We start from the raw sequence: 18,137 nt of genomic DNA, 5'->3' as shown, positions 1-18,137 counted from the left end.
TTATTTGGGTGCAGGTTGAAGATGGTCATGCAAATTAACCAGTCATTTTTGTAAGCTTTTATGGCTTCAAGTGGAATGCTTTCAAATTCTACCAACATCTTTGCAACTGATAAGAAAAGTGTTCATGCTTTGCGACAATAACAAAGATCATGATATCTTATACGTTTACTCTACATGCACATATGTATCCTTTACTATTAAGGTTTAAATGGGGCATGTTTCTTGGCATTACTTCTCTTTGGACAACTAAATTTGTTTAGGAATGAATACCCTTGTATAATAAGGCTAAGAACTCTTATTTGAACGCTAAAAATGAGTTTTGGTGTGATGATCCTAGTACAAATTTAAATTGGGATGATCGTTACCCGTATGGGATGTATGGGAGGGTTAAGGGTGATAGAATATAGTGTGGGTGTGTAATGTGTGTGTTACAGGCATGTCCATATAATATCTTGTGGTAAGATTGTACCGTAGTATTCTATACACATGGATAAAGTGTGAGGGTTAAATGAGAGAGTAAAGAAGGGAAGGATTACTTTTAATCCCTGAGATTGAGACAACCCATTTAGGCCAAGTGTGAACTTGGTTGGGGGCCTTAAGTCTGGCTATAAATATGAGGCGTAGCTACCCTTATTTGGCACATTATTGACTAGGTCGAGACTTTGCCCTCATGGTGATTAAACACTTGTAGCGAGCGCGCTAGTACTAGGTACTACTCGACGCCGCGACGGTGGTATGGGACGCCGATCGAGGCTTGAGTTCATCTCAATCCCTTCGCTCGTGGGTGGTCAAGTGGATCGACACCCTTCTTTCTCTCTCTCCTCTCTATTTTCTAATAATATATTTCCTTATCTTATGCTTACATTAGGATCTAGCTCTAACAATGTAAGTGTGAGGATAGTGTAACACTCATATGTAACGGTCATTTGTGTGCATGTGTAACCGTCATATTATGTAACGGTCATTATGTACTGTATAAACCCCACCCATTGGGCATGAAATAGAAGAAGGATAGTAGAGAGTTACCCCTCAAATTGTGTCTCCCTCTCATTTTTCATTTTCCTCTCCTTCTTTATGCATGTCTATCTCTCCCTCTCCCCTCACGCTCAAACCCCCCTTGGGAGGGGGGTGGAGCCGTTCTCAATAATGATCCCTCATTGAATGTGATAAACACAAAAGGAAGATTTCAACGATAAATTTTCATCATCAATCTGAACTTTGCATTAGTTTTTGTTTGATTTTGTGATGTTTCAACAATCATTACACCTCTTTTGGCATTACCTAGGCATAAGCTTCCATTGGGCTTTAACTCTTCTTTTCTCAAGCACATTGTTTTTTATAACTTACGAGGCAACTCTTAAACACATGTTTCGTGATAATTTACCTAATGGGGTTGCTCTTTTGAGTGTTAATTTGCCATGTGCAACAAGTGGATCTTGTAATCCTGTAAAGTTACGAATTCGTCCATTCCTTTATTGAATTATCAATCTAGAATCATATATGGTGAGCACACGATAAGTAAGTGATATTCGTCCTCCACTACATTTTCATTGCAGACCTTGTATATCATCATGTTTGTATGATAATGACATGATGCTATCTAAACACAAAACTTGTGTGAGTGAGATCAAAGAAATGTAATATTCTAGTTTTGACATTTTTGCATCTTGCCACATTGTCATTATTGTCTCTCGTAATCTATCCTCAATGAACATGATTCACATACTTCAACATCACACGGGGTTCCTATAAATCTTTTACTCCTCATCTCTTAAACCATTTCAAAATGTCAAGCACCAAACTAGATGTGAGGATTTTGTGCTTATTAGTTTTTTGTACTTTGCATCCTATGTTCCAAGCTTGTTTTCACAACCTATGATCAAGCCATATTCTTGACTTCAGTGATATGGTTGTGTGTTCTTTGCATGGCTAGTACCTCTATGGGCCAAGCACCTATTTCTAATAGCATGATAGGATAGGTTGTTCAAAATTTTACCCCTCAATTGTCTACTTGAGAACATTGTTTGGAGAGAGAGAGAGAGAGAGATTTTGGTGTCCATCAAGAGGCCAAGATTGTCCCATTGGACCTAGACGATTTCGCGATTTGTGTGTGTCATCCTTGCAATTTGGAGAGAGAGAGAGAGAGAGAGAGAGAGAGAGAGATTTTGGCGTCCATCAAGAGGCCAAGATTGTCCCATTGGACCTAAGACCATTTCGCGATTTGTGTGTGTCATTGCAAGGGTCATGCTAATCTTCTTTGTATCGTTCCAATTTTGTGTGTGTGTGTGTGTGTGTGTGTGTGTGTGTGAGAGAGAGAGAGAGAGAGAGAGAGAGAGAGAGAATGTTAAACCCCTATCATGTGTGCTAGTATTGCTTGTGCATAGTTTTCAATCCTTGTGTGATGTTGGTTAAAGTTATTGTTTCGGAGAAATGCTGGTTTATTCCTTGTGTAATGGCATAAGTAGAATACAAATGCTTTTTGCAAGGGACGTACCACTAGATACCAACCTACACCATCATCGTAAGTTTCAAATGTCACATGATGTTGCATATAAAGTGGTTTAGCATTACATACACATTAACTTTTATTGTAGCATTATGGCTATAGAAAAGAGGATTTATTATTCCCTTCCCACTACATTTTGTTTGTGTAATTTAAACTTTACAAGGCATGTGCAAGCAATGTATTCGCATAAGTTGAATGGAAAATTGCAAATTAGCAAGTGATGGAAAATGGCAAATAAGATTGTATTAAAATTGTGGAAATCTGGATACCACCCAATACCTATAAACATATTTTTTAACAACAATATTAAGTATGTATCCAACTTGTGATTTGATTCTCATGTATATGAGTCAAACGTGTAACCTATTAACTTATTTGAATCAAAATATACAATATATGTTGAGACAATATTTGAATCTTATTGTTCATTAAATCTCATAAGGCTTAATGATAATATTTTATGAATGTTGTACTTTGGACAATGTGTTAAATTCTATGTTTTAAAGCCAAAAGTTATTGGCAATTTGTCAACTTTCATGATCTCAAACTAATGAGGATAACATATTCAAATCCACTTCTGAGAATTGGAACTTCACAATCATACGTTGTACAGGGAAATCTTCACAATTATAGTGTGATTATTGTGCATTACATAACAGACCATATATTTATAATCAAATAAAGGCAATGGCTTCAACAATGTGCTTTAGCACAAAACATCTAGTTTATTGTCACTCGTTTATTACAAGCCAAGAAAAGAAGTTTGGAATCTCCACATGTTCTAATTATACTTGAATCATTTTGTGATAATTACTTTTATTTGACAAATCCAATAGGTCATTTGAGAAAAATTATCACACATTTGAGGTCCTTGCGATCATTCTAGTGTAGAATAATGCATGCCTAGTTCTTTTGTCAATGTCATAACAACATATGCTTCTATTTAATGTGTTGTGCAATATCTATATCACAAGATCGGGAATCCCAAGAATATTTGTAAAGATCTTAACTAACTAGAATTGCATGCAAAATGTTACACTCGTTTGTAGTTCAACAAACACTAAAATAAATCTCAATGAGAAATTGAGAATATGTGTTTACATTGCATTAAAGAGTCTTAAGAAGCTGAGGTTAGGTTTATTGTTAAAAGAATCCATTCTTATTTAAAACTAAAATATGTTTTGCATTATTGTTCATGAATAAGACTCAACCATGTCTTATTACTTTTTTGTATGCAATCAATCTATAGTGTTTTTTTTTTTTTGTGAAGCTCATGGTCATTTATGTTGGCTTGTGGCTAAGTGTGATCATCAAACGTACATTTTCAGGTATGTGAATCCTTCAATAACCATGGATTTACTAAAATCTCAAGATCATTCTCATGATCGACTATTTCTTATGTGTAATAGTAATTTAGACATGAGTGTATTGAGTTTTCACTCTACTTAATTATGTATCCAAACACATTTATTGAACAAAGCTATGAATATTAACACCTTGTATGCATCCTCAATGTGCTTCAAATTCTGTGGATAAATGACTTTGTTGTGCATTCTAGACTTTGTAATATTGTTGACAAATCACTTTGGTAAATGAGATTGTCATTCCAAGCATATTCAATTTTAGGAATCAAAATTAGTTGTCATCACATTTTCAAAATTAGTTGCTATTAAATTGTACAAAAATTATATAATATTGCTTGTCTCCACATGGTGCATGTATTAAGATGTGCTCAATATTGTAGCACAAGGTGATCGACTTCATAGGTTGCATTTCACACCGGTCTTTTGTTTTATATGGCAGCAAACAAGATTGTACATGCTACAACACAATCTATGAACACACTGCCTTTACACATCATATAAGAGACTTCGGACAATCCCCATATTATTTGTCATAAATTCACTAGATTGCCTTACTGGAATTCAAGAGTTCAATATATATAAACATGTTGGCATATGTTAAAACGTGTGCTTTGCAATGGGATTAATGTTTTTCAAGTCATAGATTCATATCGAGAAATGGGATTAATGTTTTTCATGTGCTGTAAAAACTGTACAAATGTTGGCAGTTCATAATCAGGCATCCATATCCACATTGCATCCTTTTGAGACAAGCAAGGCTTTTTATGATGATGCCTTTCTTGGGTATGTCTTATGATTCATGCAAAAAAGTCAAAGCCTCCCCTCGTCAAAATTTCATGTAAAAGTTGCATTATAGCATTTCATTTTCATGCCTAGCAAGACAATGCATCCACTAGACACATGAGCAATGTTTTCCCAGCATATTTTTCTTCAGCATATAACGTTAATTCATGCAAAAACGACATAGATTCCTTATCAAAACTCATGACAAAAGCTGAAAAGTTTAGAACTTCATCACGTATCCCACAAATTGCATGCTTTTGACACAGACGTAACACTTTTGCGATGATGTCTTTCTTGGGCATATCTTGTAATATGCATCCAAAATCAAAGACAGTAATTAATATCATGTAAAAATTTGCGCCGTTTTAGCACTTTCTGTTTGTCTCATATCTCATGCACTGCATCTGTTTGCCACACAAGTATCAATGGTGATACTTTTATCAGGCATTATATCCCACACACTGCATCCATCTAATAGACAATCAATGATTTTTGTGATGACCCTTTTCTTGAGCCTATCTTCTGGAATCCTCGTCAAAATCGCATGTAGAAAAGTACAAATTTGAGCACTTCATAATTGTGCCTCTCTTTTCTATGCACATACCAGAACCACTTCGCCACACAAGCAACTCTTCTGACGAGAATGTTCTTGAGAATGTCTTGTCAGTCTCTCTTTTCTTTATAAGAGACACACCTGGATCCATACTGGCACGCAGATAATGCTTACCAAGACAATGCTGTTCCTTGGGCGTATTTTTTATCCATGCAAAAATCAAAGGACTTCACCATAAATGAGAAGAACTGATCAAGAACTTTTGGAATGAGTTATTCAAGAACTTTTTTAAAGAGTGTTATGTTGCATTTATATATATTTGTTGATATTCTGGGGCCAAATGACCTAGCCGAAATATGCATCGCTGTCCTATCCCTATTTCGGCATACTTTATGCAACCACTAAGCAAAGCTCTCCACATATCTTTAGGGGGTGAAAATGGACTAGATTCTAGAAGCTTCTCAGCTTCATCCAATTGCCCTGCTCTAGCTAGTAGATCAACCATACAAGTGAAATGGTCCATCATGGGTGAAATTCTATGAGCTTCGTTCATCATTTTAAATATTTGTCTACCCTTAACCACTAGGTTAGCTCGACCGCACGCACTGAGAACACATGCAAATGTGATGGCATCTGGTTTCACACCATGTAAGTGCATACTGTCAAATAAACCTAATGCTAGTTTACCATCATCATGGTTCATGCTATACCCTTGTATCATTGCATTCCATGATGCAATATCTTTGATCGGCAACTTTTCAAACGTACTATACGCATCTTGAAGTAAACCACTCTTTGAATACATATTGATCAAGGTATTAGTAACAAAGATCTCTCTTTCAAAACCTCTATATATTATTTGTGTGTGGATATGCCGACCTTTATTGATAGCACCAGCAAGGCCACATGCTTTGATAGCAAATATGAACGTAACAGGATTTGGAAGGACGCCTTCTTCCTGCATTTGCTCGAAACACTTCAATGCTGGATGCCCTTGATCATTTTCAGCATATCCTGCTATTAATGCACTCCATGCCACCACATTCTTATTTGGCAACTTATCACAAACATTGTGAGCCTCTAGCAATGAGAAAACCTTGGAATACATATCAATCAATGTACTTCCTACAACAATCTCTGTTTCAACCCCAATCGCCATAATATATGCATGAATCCCTTGTCCTCTTTGAAAATCTCTTAGCAATATACAAGCTTTCAGTATCGCCACAAGTGTATAACTATTCGGGACGACCCGATCAGTGTGCATTTTTTCATAAAGCTGAATGGCACAGATCAACTCTCCCTTGCGGATATAACCAATTATTAATGAAGTCCATGAATGGACATTCCGATAAACCATACTATCGAAGACACGGTGAGCTTCAATAACACTTCCACACTCAACAAGCATAGGGATGAGATGGTTTCCAATGTTAGGATGAGTCTCAAGCCCATTCTTGTGTATACATGAGTGAACTTGTTTCGCGAGATCCACATCCCTTCGGTTTTTGCATTCATGAAGAATGCATAAGTAGTCATCAACAGAAACAGGGTTATGGCAAGGGTCGCCAAGGTCTACCGAGCTTGTTATCCATCCTGTATCATGAGATTTATATATTTCCTTCAATGATGCCACAAACCTGTTGTCGCGTGTACATGAATGCATTTGTTTCGAAATATCTGCATCCCTCCAGTTCTTGCATTCATATGGAATGCATAAGCAGTTGTCGACGGACATAAGGTTAGTGCAAGGGTCCACAAGGGCTACCAAGTTTGTTATCCATCCTGTGTCGTCAGGTTTACATATACCCTTCAAAGATGTTGCAACACTCTTCAGTGCACAAGAATGGGCATTCATGTATGCTACGATGGTTGTCTTTCTCTGTCAGAGGATGCATACCACATTCTCCATTGAAACTGCCTGAAGGCACCGATCATCTGAGGTTTACCAAGTACTGTCGCCATTACCCATTCCATCTGAAATTACATCTTTTATCTCTACACAAACATAAGGATTTCCGTAGGTATGTTACAGAACATATTGAAATGCCTTGCTTCTTGTTTAGCAACCCAACAACTGCTGAAGGAGTGCACATAGAAGAAGTTAAATCGTTCACTGTCACTCAAAAAAAAGAAAATCAGTTTTCACTCAAAAAAATGACACAAATTTTGGCCTTAACACCACATATGTTCTCTTAGGGCACATGTGTGTCTATATTTAGCGGCTCTGTATACCGAAAACCATATGTATACAGTGTGTTTTTACCAACAATGATTGAGGACAATTGGATGCGTAACGCACTTTTACCAGCCAAATTTGTGAAAAAAACCCTAATGGGTAATGTGCTCTTGCCAGCTAAATTTGTATGTATGGGGCGAAAAATGGCATTCTAGTGTCTGGATTCATTGTCGTCATCTCATATTTTCCTGAGATCTATACATGCATTGAAACCTTTTATTGATTGGTGTAGTAATATGCTCAAGAGATTGTGTATTGAAACTATTATCTATATGTTTTGAATCATGCACTTGAGATTTTCTCATAAGAAGTTAAGCGTAATAGTAAAGCTCTAAGTTAACCTATAATGGATGTCTTCAAAAGCATAGTAGTTTGGTAATGTACAACTACATTACAATTTATTTAGAAGTGTAACGAAGATGAAGGATATTCATCTTTTGCATGAGTGTGAGTGATCCACTATCAAAAGAAACGAATGTTAATTCAGAACAATGAACACTTCAAAACAAAGTGCAAACCAACCATTTTAAGATTAACATTAGACTAGTTGTAGAATTTATGGCTATGATATTTGCTGAATGATCATGTTTTGATTTGGGGTACTTTGGTGGCTTAACTATTTAAAAGTACAAACATTGTCTTGATGCAGTTAGAAGTTTTGATGCTTGCCTATCTAGGCATCACATAACCATGTTATCTTTTAATAATTCCTTGGATGAATTGTGTAATTGCTAAAGTTACATTATCAAGTTATTTCATCATCAGTCTTGGGTCTTTGACTCTAGGTATCACATAATCATGAGTTCTTCAATTAAAGATTTCATGTTTAATAAACAATCACTTTACATTATCTTCATTGGACATTTAGCACCATACCACTCCTATCACATTGACGATGCAACCAATTGACATTGATCCAATCTTTTTTCAATCTTAAACATCTACATGACATAATACACCCACATTTTGATTGCTTAGTCACATGTTATGGCACTTATCTCACAACCATACCATTTCACACCCACATCATCTCCAATCAATTGTAGTTGGAAATGGTCTCCTTTCAATTTCTTGTCATGACACCTTGCACACCCACACCATTTCTAGATTGGTCATAAATCACACATTTGTTTAATGTTAAACATATAATAACACTAATGATTAAGCAAGTGATAACAAATTGCTTTCATAATGTAACCCAACCTATTAAAGAACAAGGAAAGTGAGTTTAGCTTCTTAGGTCTAGGAGGAGAAATTATCCATGGCCAACATGCAACACATAAAATGAATAAGACCTTCACCATCGAGGATGCAAATTTAAAATTATGTGGATTAGCGCTATCACCATGTCACCAATACCACACATGCAATTCACAAATTGATGATATCTTAATCATCCACAACAGCATTATACGTTAACTTGCCAACATGATGGCATGATACCTATGTTGTCTCAATTAACACCCCCAGGTCTTGGTGAAAGAGAGATCACTAATCACTTTAGCATTTCACATTGTGTAACCCATAATGCATAGTGATAATACCAATGGAAACCCACCGAACAAAACACACCTACGTGGAAAGTTCAAAGCACTGACCTGGCAAAAGCCAGTTCATTAAATAAACTTGGCTGCTCAATGCAAGGCAGTCTAGCACAGAGAAAGTAAAAACACCATTTCGCATTTTCTATGGTGACCAAAAGTAAAAGAAAAAACATTTCGCAGTTTCCATGGTGACCAAAAGTATAAAAACAGTTTGCAGTTTCTATGCCGACCAAATGACCAAATGACACTGCCCGTGACACACTCAGTGATAATAACTACCATCAATGGCCTGCAGTATGCACCTCTTCAGAAAACCATACTCATCTTACAAATTCATGCCATTAGTGTTCTTTCCCTCACACAAGTCACAAAATCTACAGTCTTTCCTAGACTTGGATTCACCTCAATTCCATAACATCAACCTTTCCTTCACTTGGATCCATCAAACGCACATCTGAATAATTAGAATCCTTTGCTAACTTAATCAAGTGGACTGTAAAAGTGCCAGCTTCACCAGCAAAAACAATCCACACGCATCTGAATAATTAGAATCCTTTACTAACTGTCTACGAGAGGCCCTGATCGTCCAGACAGTAGCAGTCTGAGGGAGCACCTCTCGTGATGGAGAAACAGCTGTACTGTGCAAGTATTAATGCACATTCAACATTTATTTTATTCAACGTTATTTGATCAAAGAGAAGAATTCTGCAATTGCGAAAAGAATATAAGTCATGAAACAACATACACGGCATCCAGATAACCATCATAATGCATCGAAGAAATGAACGAAACCAGATCACAAACAGCTTTGAATACGTGCCTAGGAACCGAACATCAAGAAATAAACTGATTCTAGAATTAAGTTTAAAAGTAAGCATCCAAAACTGTTTTTCGTCATCTTCTTACAGAGATACTAAATCAAAATGCCTTTTTTTAACAACAGAATAAGACAGAAGAAAAGAAACACAATGATCTACTCAAGCAGTGAGAACGACAGCACCACCGGCCTCCTTGATCTTCTTCTCAGCGAGCTTCGAGAAGAATTTGGCCTTGACGACGAGAGGGGAAGGGGGAGCTTCACCTTTACCTAAGACCTTGAAGTAACCGAATTGAGTGACATCGAGCTGGATAGCTTTTCCATCGCCGGGGGAGGCTTTAGCGGAGTCAGGGAGGAGAGAGTACAGGCGATCGATGTTGACGATGGGGCAATGGAACTTGTTCATGGTTTTATGGAAATACCTCATACCGACCTTGCCGAAGTAACCAGGATGGAACTTGTCGAACAAGATCCGATGGTGATGGAGACCTCCAGCGTTTCCGCGACCACCGGGATGCTTCCTGTGCTTTCCGACGCGTCCATGGCCGGCACTCACATGGCCTCTCTTCTTCCTGTTCTTCTTCAAACGGGTCGTCATGTCTGTGTTGCCGCTGCTGCTGCTGTCTCCTCCAGCAGCCGAAACCCTAGCGAGAGCAGAAAGGGAAGCAGCAGGCAGTGAAGAGAATGGTGTATATGGAAGAATCAAAACCCTAATTCTCGTTTCACACTTTGGGCGCGCCCAAAACCTCCTCCGGGCTCTCCAAAGAGATAACGAGTGAAGCCTCACAAGTACGTAGTTGGTTACGAAGTCGCTAAAATTTTGTGTGTTATATTGAAACCACACTATGAACCATACGTGCATTCGCATTCGTTTTCCAACGTGAGGAATCGAATGTTATGCTAGACGAACACGAATTTTACGTACTATGATTGAAACATATAGAACGATGTGGGTGTTTCGGGTGTTGGTTTGTAGTAGCGGGCTATGAGGATCGAGTCTCTTATTGCTCATGGGTTTGTAAAACTCTGGGGTTAACACATTGACAACTTGTTTTTTGAAATCAAAACTCCAACACTCGGGGTGCGCCCAAAACCTCCCCCGGTTCCAAAGATATAAAGGAGTGAAGCCTCACAAGTCGTTGGTTTTGAAGTCACTCAAAATTGTGTGTTTTTGAAACATATAGAATGGTGTAAGTGTTTCAGGTGTTGCTTTTGTAGTAGCGGTCTGTGGGGAGCAAGTCTCTTTATTGGTCATGGTTTTATAAAACTTTGGGGTTAACGCTGACAATAATTTGTTTCTGAAATCGAAACTCCAATGGAGCAAAATTTGTGTTGGAACGAAACAAATATGCATCCTCATAGGATCGTTCCTAAAAAATTGCCTATTGTCAGTCAATCTAATTTGAACTCTTTGTCAAGGACCAATACCTCGATAGGGTTGGTCTTGAAAAATGTCTATCATGAGTCAATGTATGTAATATGAACTCTTTGTCAAGGACCAACGTCTTGGTGCCAATATAGGCTCAACTGAAGCACCTACTAGATTAGGTAAATAACATGTTCATCATAGCGGGGAACTCCAAATCAAGCATATAATAATGACCAATGCATCACCACCATGCCTCCATGCCCTATATGTATTTATTCGTATGGTTACCTACTCTTATTTAGTTGGGAGAGTATACATTTATTGTTAAGCTTCGTATATCTTGGATACATGGACCATAATCTCTAAATTATTCCCACTTGAAAGAGGGGTTGGCTTTGGCCCTAGAAAACAAACCTAATGAAGTTCAAATCTACAAATTTGACGTTTAATGGTCACACATGGAAAGCAAACTCTAGAGGTGTCGATAATCGAACGTATGCGTAAGGCCCTTTTTCTTATGGACCATGGTCATGCTATTATTCATAGGCATGACGAGATTAGCGGATGATCGATCGAATGGATACACAACCAGTAGCACTTTGTTGTAGAGGAAAATTGTGAGGCGATTAAAATTGGGGTGCGTAAAATTTGCCTCTTTTTGTTGAATCGAATGATTGTGATTCAGACGATAAATCATCAATCAGCCTTTTTGGTTGTTTGGATATGTCAAGGGTAGATCTGGAAATATGCGTAAAGCTACTTCTTGTGAGAGGGGCATTTCCTCTCATATTTTCCGAAACTACAGACACAGACAGTATGTACATCTTTTTTCCTATCGAAAAGCCTTTGGGTTTTTTTTGAACTAGAAGACACTCGCAGAACGAGCAGCATCACTCCCTCTGCTGTGTGATAGAGTTTCAGAGATTGCAGGTTTTGTTTCTCGAAACAGAAGAAGAAGTTCACAAATGACTGCAGGTTTCATGGCAGCTCGTCTGTTGATCCGACATGCAGCACGACGTGGATCGCTGATATTCTCCTCCTCATCTTCACCGGGTAAAATATATGTAGCAGAGAAAAAACAACTATTGCATTTACTACCGTGCTATGATTGTTTCTGAACTTGCTTTTTCTGTATTATAAGGAGTTGTATCTCCCTCCCTCCCTCCCTTATCTGTGTAAGGATGATTCTTTTCTGTTCAATCTTCTGTGGAAAGATGGTTTCCTTCTCTCAAAATTTCTGCGTTTGAAGGACGGGTTTCTCTCCAATTCATGTACTTTTAAACTAGTAAGAGGAAGAAATTGCGTTTTCTTCCGTTAGCTGCATTCTTGTTTCAAGCTTCTGTGTAAAAACGTTCCTTTGTCAAGTCTCTATACTGCGAGGATTATTTCTCCAATTTTCTAAGTATAAAACTATGAAGAGGAGGAACATTTCTCATTTCTGAGCCGTGAGTTTCTTTTCCTTTAGTCTGTGTGAGGATTGATCCATTTTAAAAATTCGTGTACAAAATTAAGCAGAGAAAGAGCACTTCTCAGCTTTCTGTATGCAGAAAAAAACGAGAATTTATCAGCGTGTATTGCTATACTAATGTATAAAAATTCATTCTCAAATTTCTATGCATCAAAATCTTGCAGGAGAAATATTGTTTGTCAGATATCTCTGGTTTATCACATTGGAGATTTATTCTCACAATCTTGGCATAGAATTTATGCAAAAATAAATACCATTTTAAGCTGCCTGTGCATTTGTTACTATGAATGAATTATTTCTCAAATTTCTGTGCATAAAACTAATTTGAGAGTGAAACATTTCTTAGTTGCCTCTACATGAACACCATGTGGGAAATTTTGCTCAGGATTAATAGTGGCATAGTATGTATCTACAATTCTGTGTAACTGCATTTGTATGAAAATTTGCTTCTCCACAATGAATGTATATATGCCTACAGGAAAGATTAACATATAAACATTCCAAAGGTTTTTTTTATATTTTTGCTTTCTCTCGCGGCTGTTTCAGGACGAACCGTTTATCTGCATATTGTATATTATAGTCTTGCAGTGCATGTGTATATTTTGACTTAATCTACTTTTATAGATGCAATGTATCTTATAGGAAAGTGAAATGGCATATGTAAAACCTCCTTGAAGTCATCCATACCACTACGTATCCCATAGGTGCAGGCATCTTGTAAGTTGGTGAAATGGAGTCTGTAAAGCTTTGTACGGAAAAGCAACTATTCCAGGAAAAGTTGATAAAAGTCAGCTCCTACAGGGATGAAAAACACAATGCCCTATAAAACCCCATAGAAATTTGTTATTCTTTCCTTGAGCACTGACTGTAAAGTGGTTGTATGACAGCAGAAGCATGCTACATGTTCTGTTTTTGACATATTGTGAAGTCTTTCTCTTGACTCCACATATTCTTCATCAGTTGACTTAATCTGCCTTGTCTACTATAACATTTATGCATCCTTATGCTTGTTCTGCAAAATTCTTTTATGTGCATTGTCTTTGTAATGCTTGATTACTATGTCTTTATACATGCCTCTACATTTCACTCATTGGCACACGAAGCGTTCTTACTGGCAAGAGCCACATAAAAGTGCTCCTAAGAAAGCTTTTTCTACATTCTGTAGCAATCTGAACAAAATAAAATTCCAATAAGGGTGCGGAATACTATAACTACATCCGATGGGTATACGAAAGTGATGAGGTTGCGATGCATATAAGATAAGGAACACCACTGCTTTTTTGAAAATTTCCAAAGTCTTTCATTTGATTGTAAAATGCTTATCCAATGGAAAGATGTCGGCACAAATGGTTTTATTACTCTTTAATTTTCCATGGCGGTTCGGAAATAGAGATTCTATCCATGTAGGAGGCACAAAATGGAGTCATTTCCTTGATCACAGACAAAATTATACTATTTTCTAGCTCAAGAAGTGGTTTCACGATGTATTTTGGATTCCAGAAGATGGTCAATAAAGTGCTGTAGACTTTTGATCTGCATAAATCTGCAACACAACTCATGGGCTGTCTAACATCCATGTTCATATACAGTACTCTGTATGGTTGTTTGAGCAGCCATATTTATATCATTATCAGAGCTCTGTAATATAGAATTAGTGTAAGATGGGTTGTCAAATGAATTAAAGAATTCTCCTACTTATTAAGAGGCATGCTATGCTGGCTTATGCTGTTTTGCAACATGTTTGAAGTGGTGAAATCTGATACTTATATCATATTAATTGCTCATTTTGGAATTGCAAATGGTAGATGCTTATACTTGTGAACGTTTAGTAGGTGGTACTGATCTATATCAGTGTACTGGAAGCGTTGGAAGAGTGCAGTTTTATTCGTCTGTAGTTTCAGCTGATTATGAAAGAAGAAATTATGCAAGAGATGTAAATCAATATGTCGATGTTTTGTACAATCTAAATAATTTCAACAGGTATTTCTGACCGTTGATTCTTATTCATGGCTTTTGTGATAGCAGTGATCCATCAAATGTATCTGTCTCACATGATACATAATCACGTGCTTCTGTAGGCCATTTTTGTTGCGCGATGTTTATGACGACATGATCCTTGATGGCATTCAACCAATTTCAGATACATTTGCACCACTCTTTGTTGGATGTATGAAAGGTGGCCGTCTACAGGACGCCTTTTACTTTTACGATGAGATGAAATGCATGGGCTATATCCCTGATGTAAGTTTATGGATTCGTAATGGTTTTAATGGGCATTTGGTAATAGACGAGATTTTATGGAGTTGGTTTCAGAATCAAACTTTTATAAAATTTTAGACGTAGTAGAATAATTGAGGATGAGGTTTGTACAATGAATATAAAATGTAAATGTTTTTTCAGGATTTGACATTCAATTGCTTGATTGCAACATGTGGTAGATGCCGCCAACAGCGCCGTGCTTTTCAGGTTCATCCTTTACATGGTGTAGCTGTTCATTGCCATTACGCTGTAAACTTATTTTTATTGAGTCTGTTCATTCCGAGATACTGACACCTCATTTGGAATTTCATTTTGCATCTGGCAGAACGAAAGAGAGTTATGTCCAGGAAACTTATACGAATGCATCCAATGTAATGAGAAATAAATCATTCCAGATAAATCGGGTCATTAAAGTCCAATTCCCAAGGAAATTTGCTAGTACATATCTGAGTAGTGGGTCATTAATTTGGCCAAGATGTGAGTCTTTACATCTATGATAGATCCAGGAAATTCTTGTTAAGTATCTTCCATTTTTGAATAGTATTTAAAGCTTAACATGGAAGGTAAGTTGATTGACTTAAATATTCTACAGCAACGGGAATGTTTTGACCAAGATGTTTACTCCATCTATGATAGATCCTGGATGTTCTCGTTAAATATTTTGCAATAATGTATGATTTTTGCTCAAATTGCGAGAAGAGTTGAGTTTCATGGCTTTATTTGTAGAGTGCGTGTATATGGCATGGGCTCACCTCAATCTTTTATTTATTCAAAATAAAAAGCAACTTTATTATCTTTGTCTGCTAAGGTTGTAGAGGAGATGCTGCATTTTGGCTTGCGTCCAAAATTGAAAACATTAACAGCACTTCTAGGAGCATGCGGAGCAGTAGGTTTGCCAAAAGAAGCGTGAGTATATAGATGTTTGTTCTGGAATAACTACCATTACATATGCATAAAGAACAATTGTTCTTAAGTTTTCAGGGCAGGAGTTGTGCAAAGGATTACAGAATCTGGACTTGCACTAAACAAGTATTGCTATGCTGCACTCATAGCAGCAGAGAAAAATCAACAAGTGAAGAAAAATGACACATTTGATAAGGTTAGATACTAAGCGTGTTGAGTTGCTGTTCCTATTGATGAGGCTCACTGTATCTGACTTCTCACATAGTTTTTATCCTTCAAAGATCCTTGATATACTAAGGCAGGCAAGAAGTTGGTCTGGTCTAGACATGTTTGGAGGTGGACGAGATGGAGGGGATATAATTGATGAGACCGACGAGTATATTTATGGTTTGCCCACCATTGATTTTGTACGCGGCCGTGCAAATATTGTTGATCGGCGCTTGACGGTATATCATGCAGCTCTTTCAGCATGTGCAGACCTCAAAAATACTTCTGTAAGTGTATGCTGATATCTATTGTGACTTTTAATCATCGTCCACCATGGTTTGGAATCACTGAAATTGACAAAATCGAGTTAATGGATCAAGACAATTTTCATAAAAAATGCAATCATGTAGTACCTCCATTTGGATGAATGCATATATCTTTTGTTTTGTTCTGAAAGAAAGATATATTAACGTCTTTTAAGAGGCCAAACTGGCCTATAAGACTGAATAAGAGATTATATCTTAAATGTTTTCTCGTCTTTGAGAACAAATCAAAATAAAGTGATAAATGACATCATAGATCAAGATATGGCCCATGGGGAGCCTAGCTTGTCAACTTTGTGCTCATAAATAAAAATGGTATTTTTGCACATATTGATATTTAATATAAAATTTTCCATCACAGTTTAGAAATTTGTGTAGATGCATATGGAAATGGATGATAGTTCTGTACTAGATACTTGATGATATGTTGACTGTTTGTATGCAGGCCCTGAGGAGTGTTGTACAAATGCTGAAAGAAGATAGCTTTCAGCCAGATCTTTTTTGTGTAGCTCAAATCCTAAGGTATGGAATACATCATATACATTTATTATTTCTTATAGTTTTTTAAAACTATGTAAGTGCAATTTCTTCTGGTTACATAGGTATTGGTTGTGGAATCTAAGTTGAACCTAGAAATGTATCCTTGAAAAGGCACTCCCAAGATTGTTAACTTGCTACAGCACTTCTAGGCTCTTTGTTTTTGACATTTATCTACACCCTCCACAACTTTACCTTTCAGATTAATATGCCATATCTCAATTGGTCCTGCCAAACATATAATTGCCCAGGTTTGAATTATCTACATAGTTCCATCAGTTCACCTTTTGGATGTAATATGTATATGTTGAGTGGTTCTTTTACACATGAAATTGCTTGAAGGATAACTATAATCACTATAAAACCTTGTAATGCTATACCTTGGATGTCTATCTACTAAAACTTCTATACAACGATGACATAGTAAATGTAGGAATGCCTAGAGATTTCTTGCAAAAGCTTTGGTGGAGAAATAGCTTAAGTCTCCTTAAACTTCTTCATGATGAAATTGCATTTGTGTGGATAAAGTTCAGCTATTTCTTCTCCTTAAATTTTGTTCACCATCTTGTGTTGATATTAACAAATTTATAACATTGTGATTACTTGGAATTTACCTAGTGGGATTGCCATAACGCTTACCTCTCCAAAAGGGGCCTTTCTTTCTAATGTGTATGAACATTAGTGAGGATCTTTGTGTTGGTCTTTATGTCTTTTACTTCCTAAAGTCCTATAATGTCATAGTATCTTAATCATGAATTGTGTAGACCTTGAAGAAAACAATTTCAGAGCCTTTATTATCTAGCATTATTGCATTATGCATGTAGTCTCTTAATTTTTTGAAAATCATCAGCAGGATGCTAACTAGCATATATTTGTCTCATCATTTTTTGTTTCCAACTCGAGGCTATAATTAGGAATGGGCCCGGTTCAGTTTTGGTTCGGGTCGAAATCTTTGCCTTGAAACTGAACTGAACTGAACCGAACCATTTATATAAAACAAAAACCAAACCAAATTGCTTATGAACTCTCCAGCCATTTAAACCAAACCATTTAAGAAAATGTAAACCAAACCATATAAACTAAAACCGTTTCGGGAAAAGTTAAAACCAAACCGAACCGTTTAATAAAAAATTTAAACCTAAATATTTAAGTCAAACTCATTAAAAAACTAAATAAACTGAGTACATTAATTAAATAAGCATTTAAGTTAGATGAATTAAATCAACAAAAAAACATTAATTAAACCATTAAATTAAATAAACGTT

The 18,137-nt window shown here is 36.7% G+C and overlaps 3 protein-coding genes and 1 pseudogene across 3 annotated transcripts; 1 reads left to right on the top strand and 3 right to left on the bottom strand.

Moving 5' to 3' along the window:
• Window positions 1-2,198: 2,198 nt before the first annotated feature.
• Window positions 2,199-2,281, bottom strand: LOC147853598 (U6 spliceosomal RNA; annotated as a pseudogene).
• Window positions 2,282-4,425: 2,144 nt separating this feature from the next.
• Window positions 4,426-7,341, bottom strand: LOC147853597 (pentatricopeptide repeat-containing protein At2g33680-like). Its single transcript, XM_087332667.1, has one exon. The coding sequence runs from the start codon at window positions 7,062-7,064 to the stop codon at window positions 5,505-5,507; it is 1,560 nt and encodes a 519-aa protein (XP_087188793.1). The 5' UTR covers window positions 7,065-7,341; the 3' UTR covers window positions 4,426-5,504.
• Window positions 7,342-9,823: 2,482 nt separating this feature from the next.
• On the bottom strand, window positions 9,824-10,479 carry LOC147853596 (large ribosomal subunit protein uL15x-like). The gene has a single exon (XM_087332586.1). The coding sequence runs from the start codon at window positions 10,402-10,404 to the stop codon at window positions 9,967-9,969; it is 438 nt and encodes a 145-aa protein (XP_087188712.1). The 5' UTR covers window positions 10,405-10,479; the 3' UTR covers window positions 9,824-9,966.
• Window positions 10,480-12,050: 1,571 nt separating this feature from the next.
• Window positions 12,051-17,249, top strand: LOC147853595 (pentatricopeptide repeat-containing protein At4g35850, mitochondrial-like). Its single transcript, XM_087332624.1, has 9 exons — window positions 12,051-12,105; window positions 12,151-12,228; window positions 14,476-14,623; window positions 14,722-14,884; window positions 15,044-15,109; window positions 15,711-15,808; window positions 15,884-16,001; window positions 16,087-16,299; window positions 16,781-17,249. Exons 2-9 carry the CDS (start codon window positions 12,156-12,158, stop codon window positions 16,901-16,903), a joined length of 1,002 nt encoding a protein of 333 aa, XP_087188750.1. The 5' UTR covers window positions 12,051-12,105; window positions 12,151-12,155; the 3' UTR covers window positions 16,904-17,249.
• The last annotated feature ends 888 nt before the right edge of the window (window positions 17,250-18,137 follow it).

Source organism: Azolla caroliniana, unplaced genomic scaffold, assembly GCF_043228905.1.
Source record: "Azolla caroliniana isolate FFs.n. ecotype wild unplaced genomic scaffold, voAzoCaro1.0.p SCAF_16, whole genome shotgun sequence".
Lineage (NCBI taxonomy): Eukaryota > Viridiplantae > Streptophyta > Polypodiopsida > Salviniales > Salviniaceae > Azolla > Azolla caroliniana.
The sequence above is the reverse complement of the archived record's forward strand: the minus strand, read 5'-3'. Positions and strand labels throughout refer to the sequence as shown.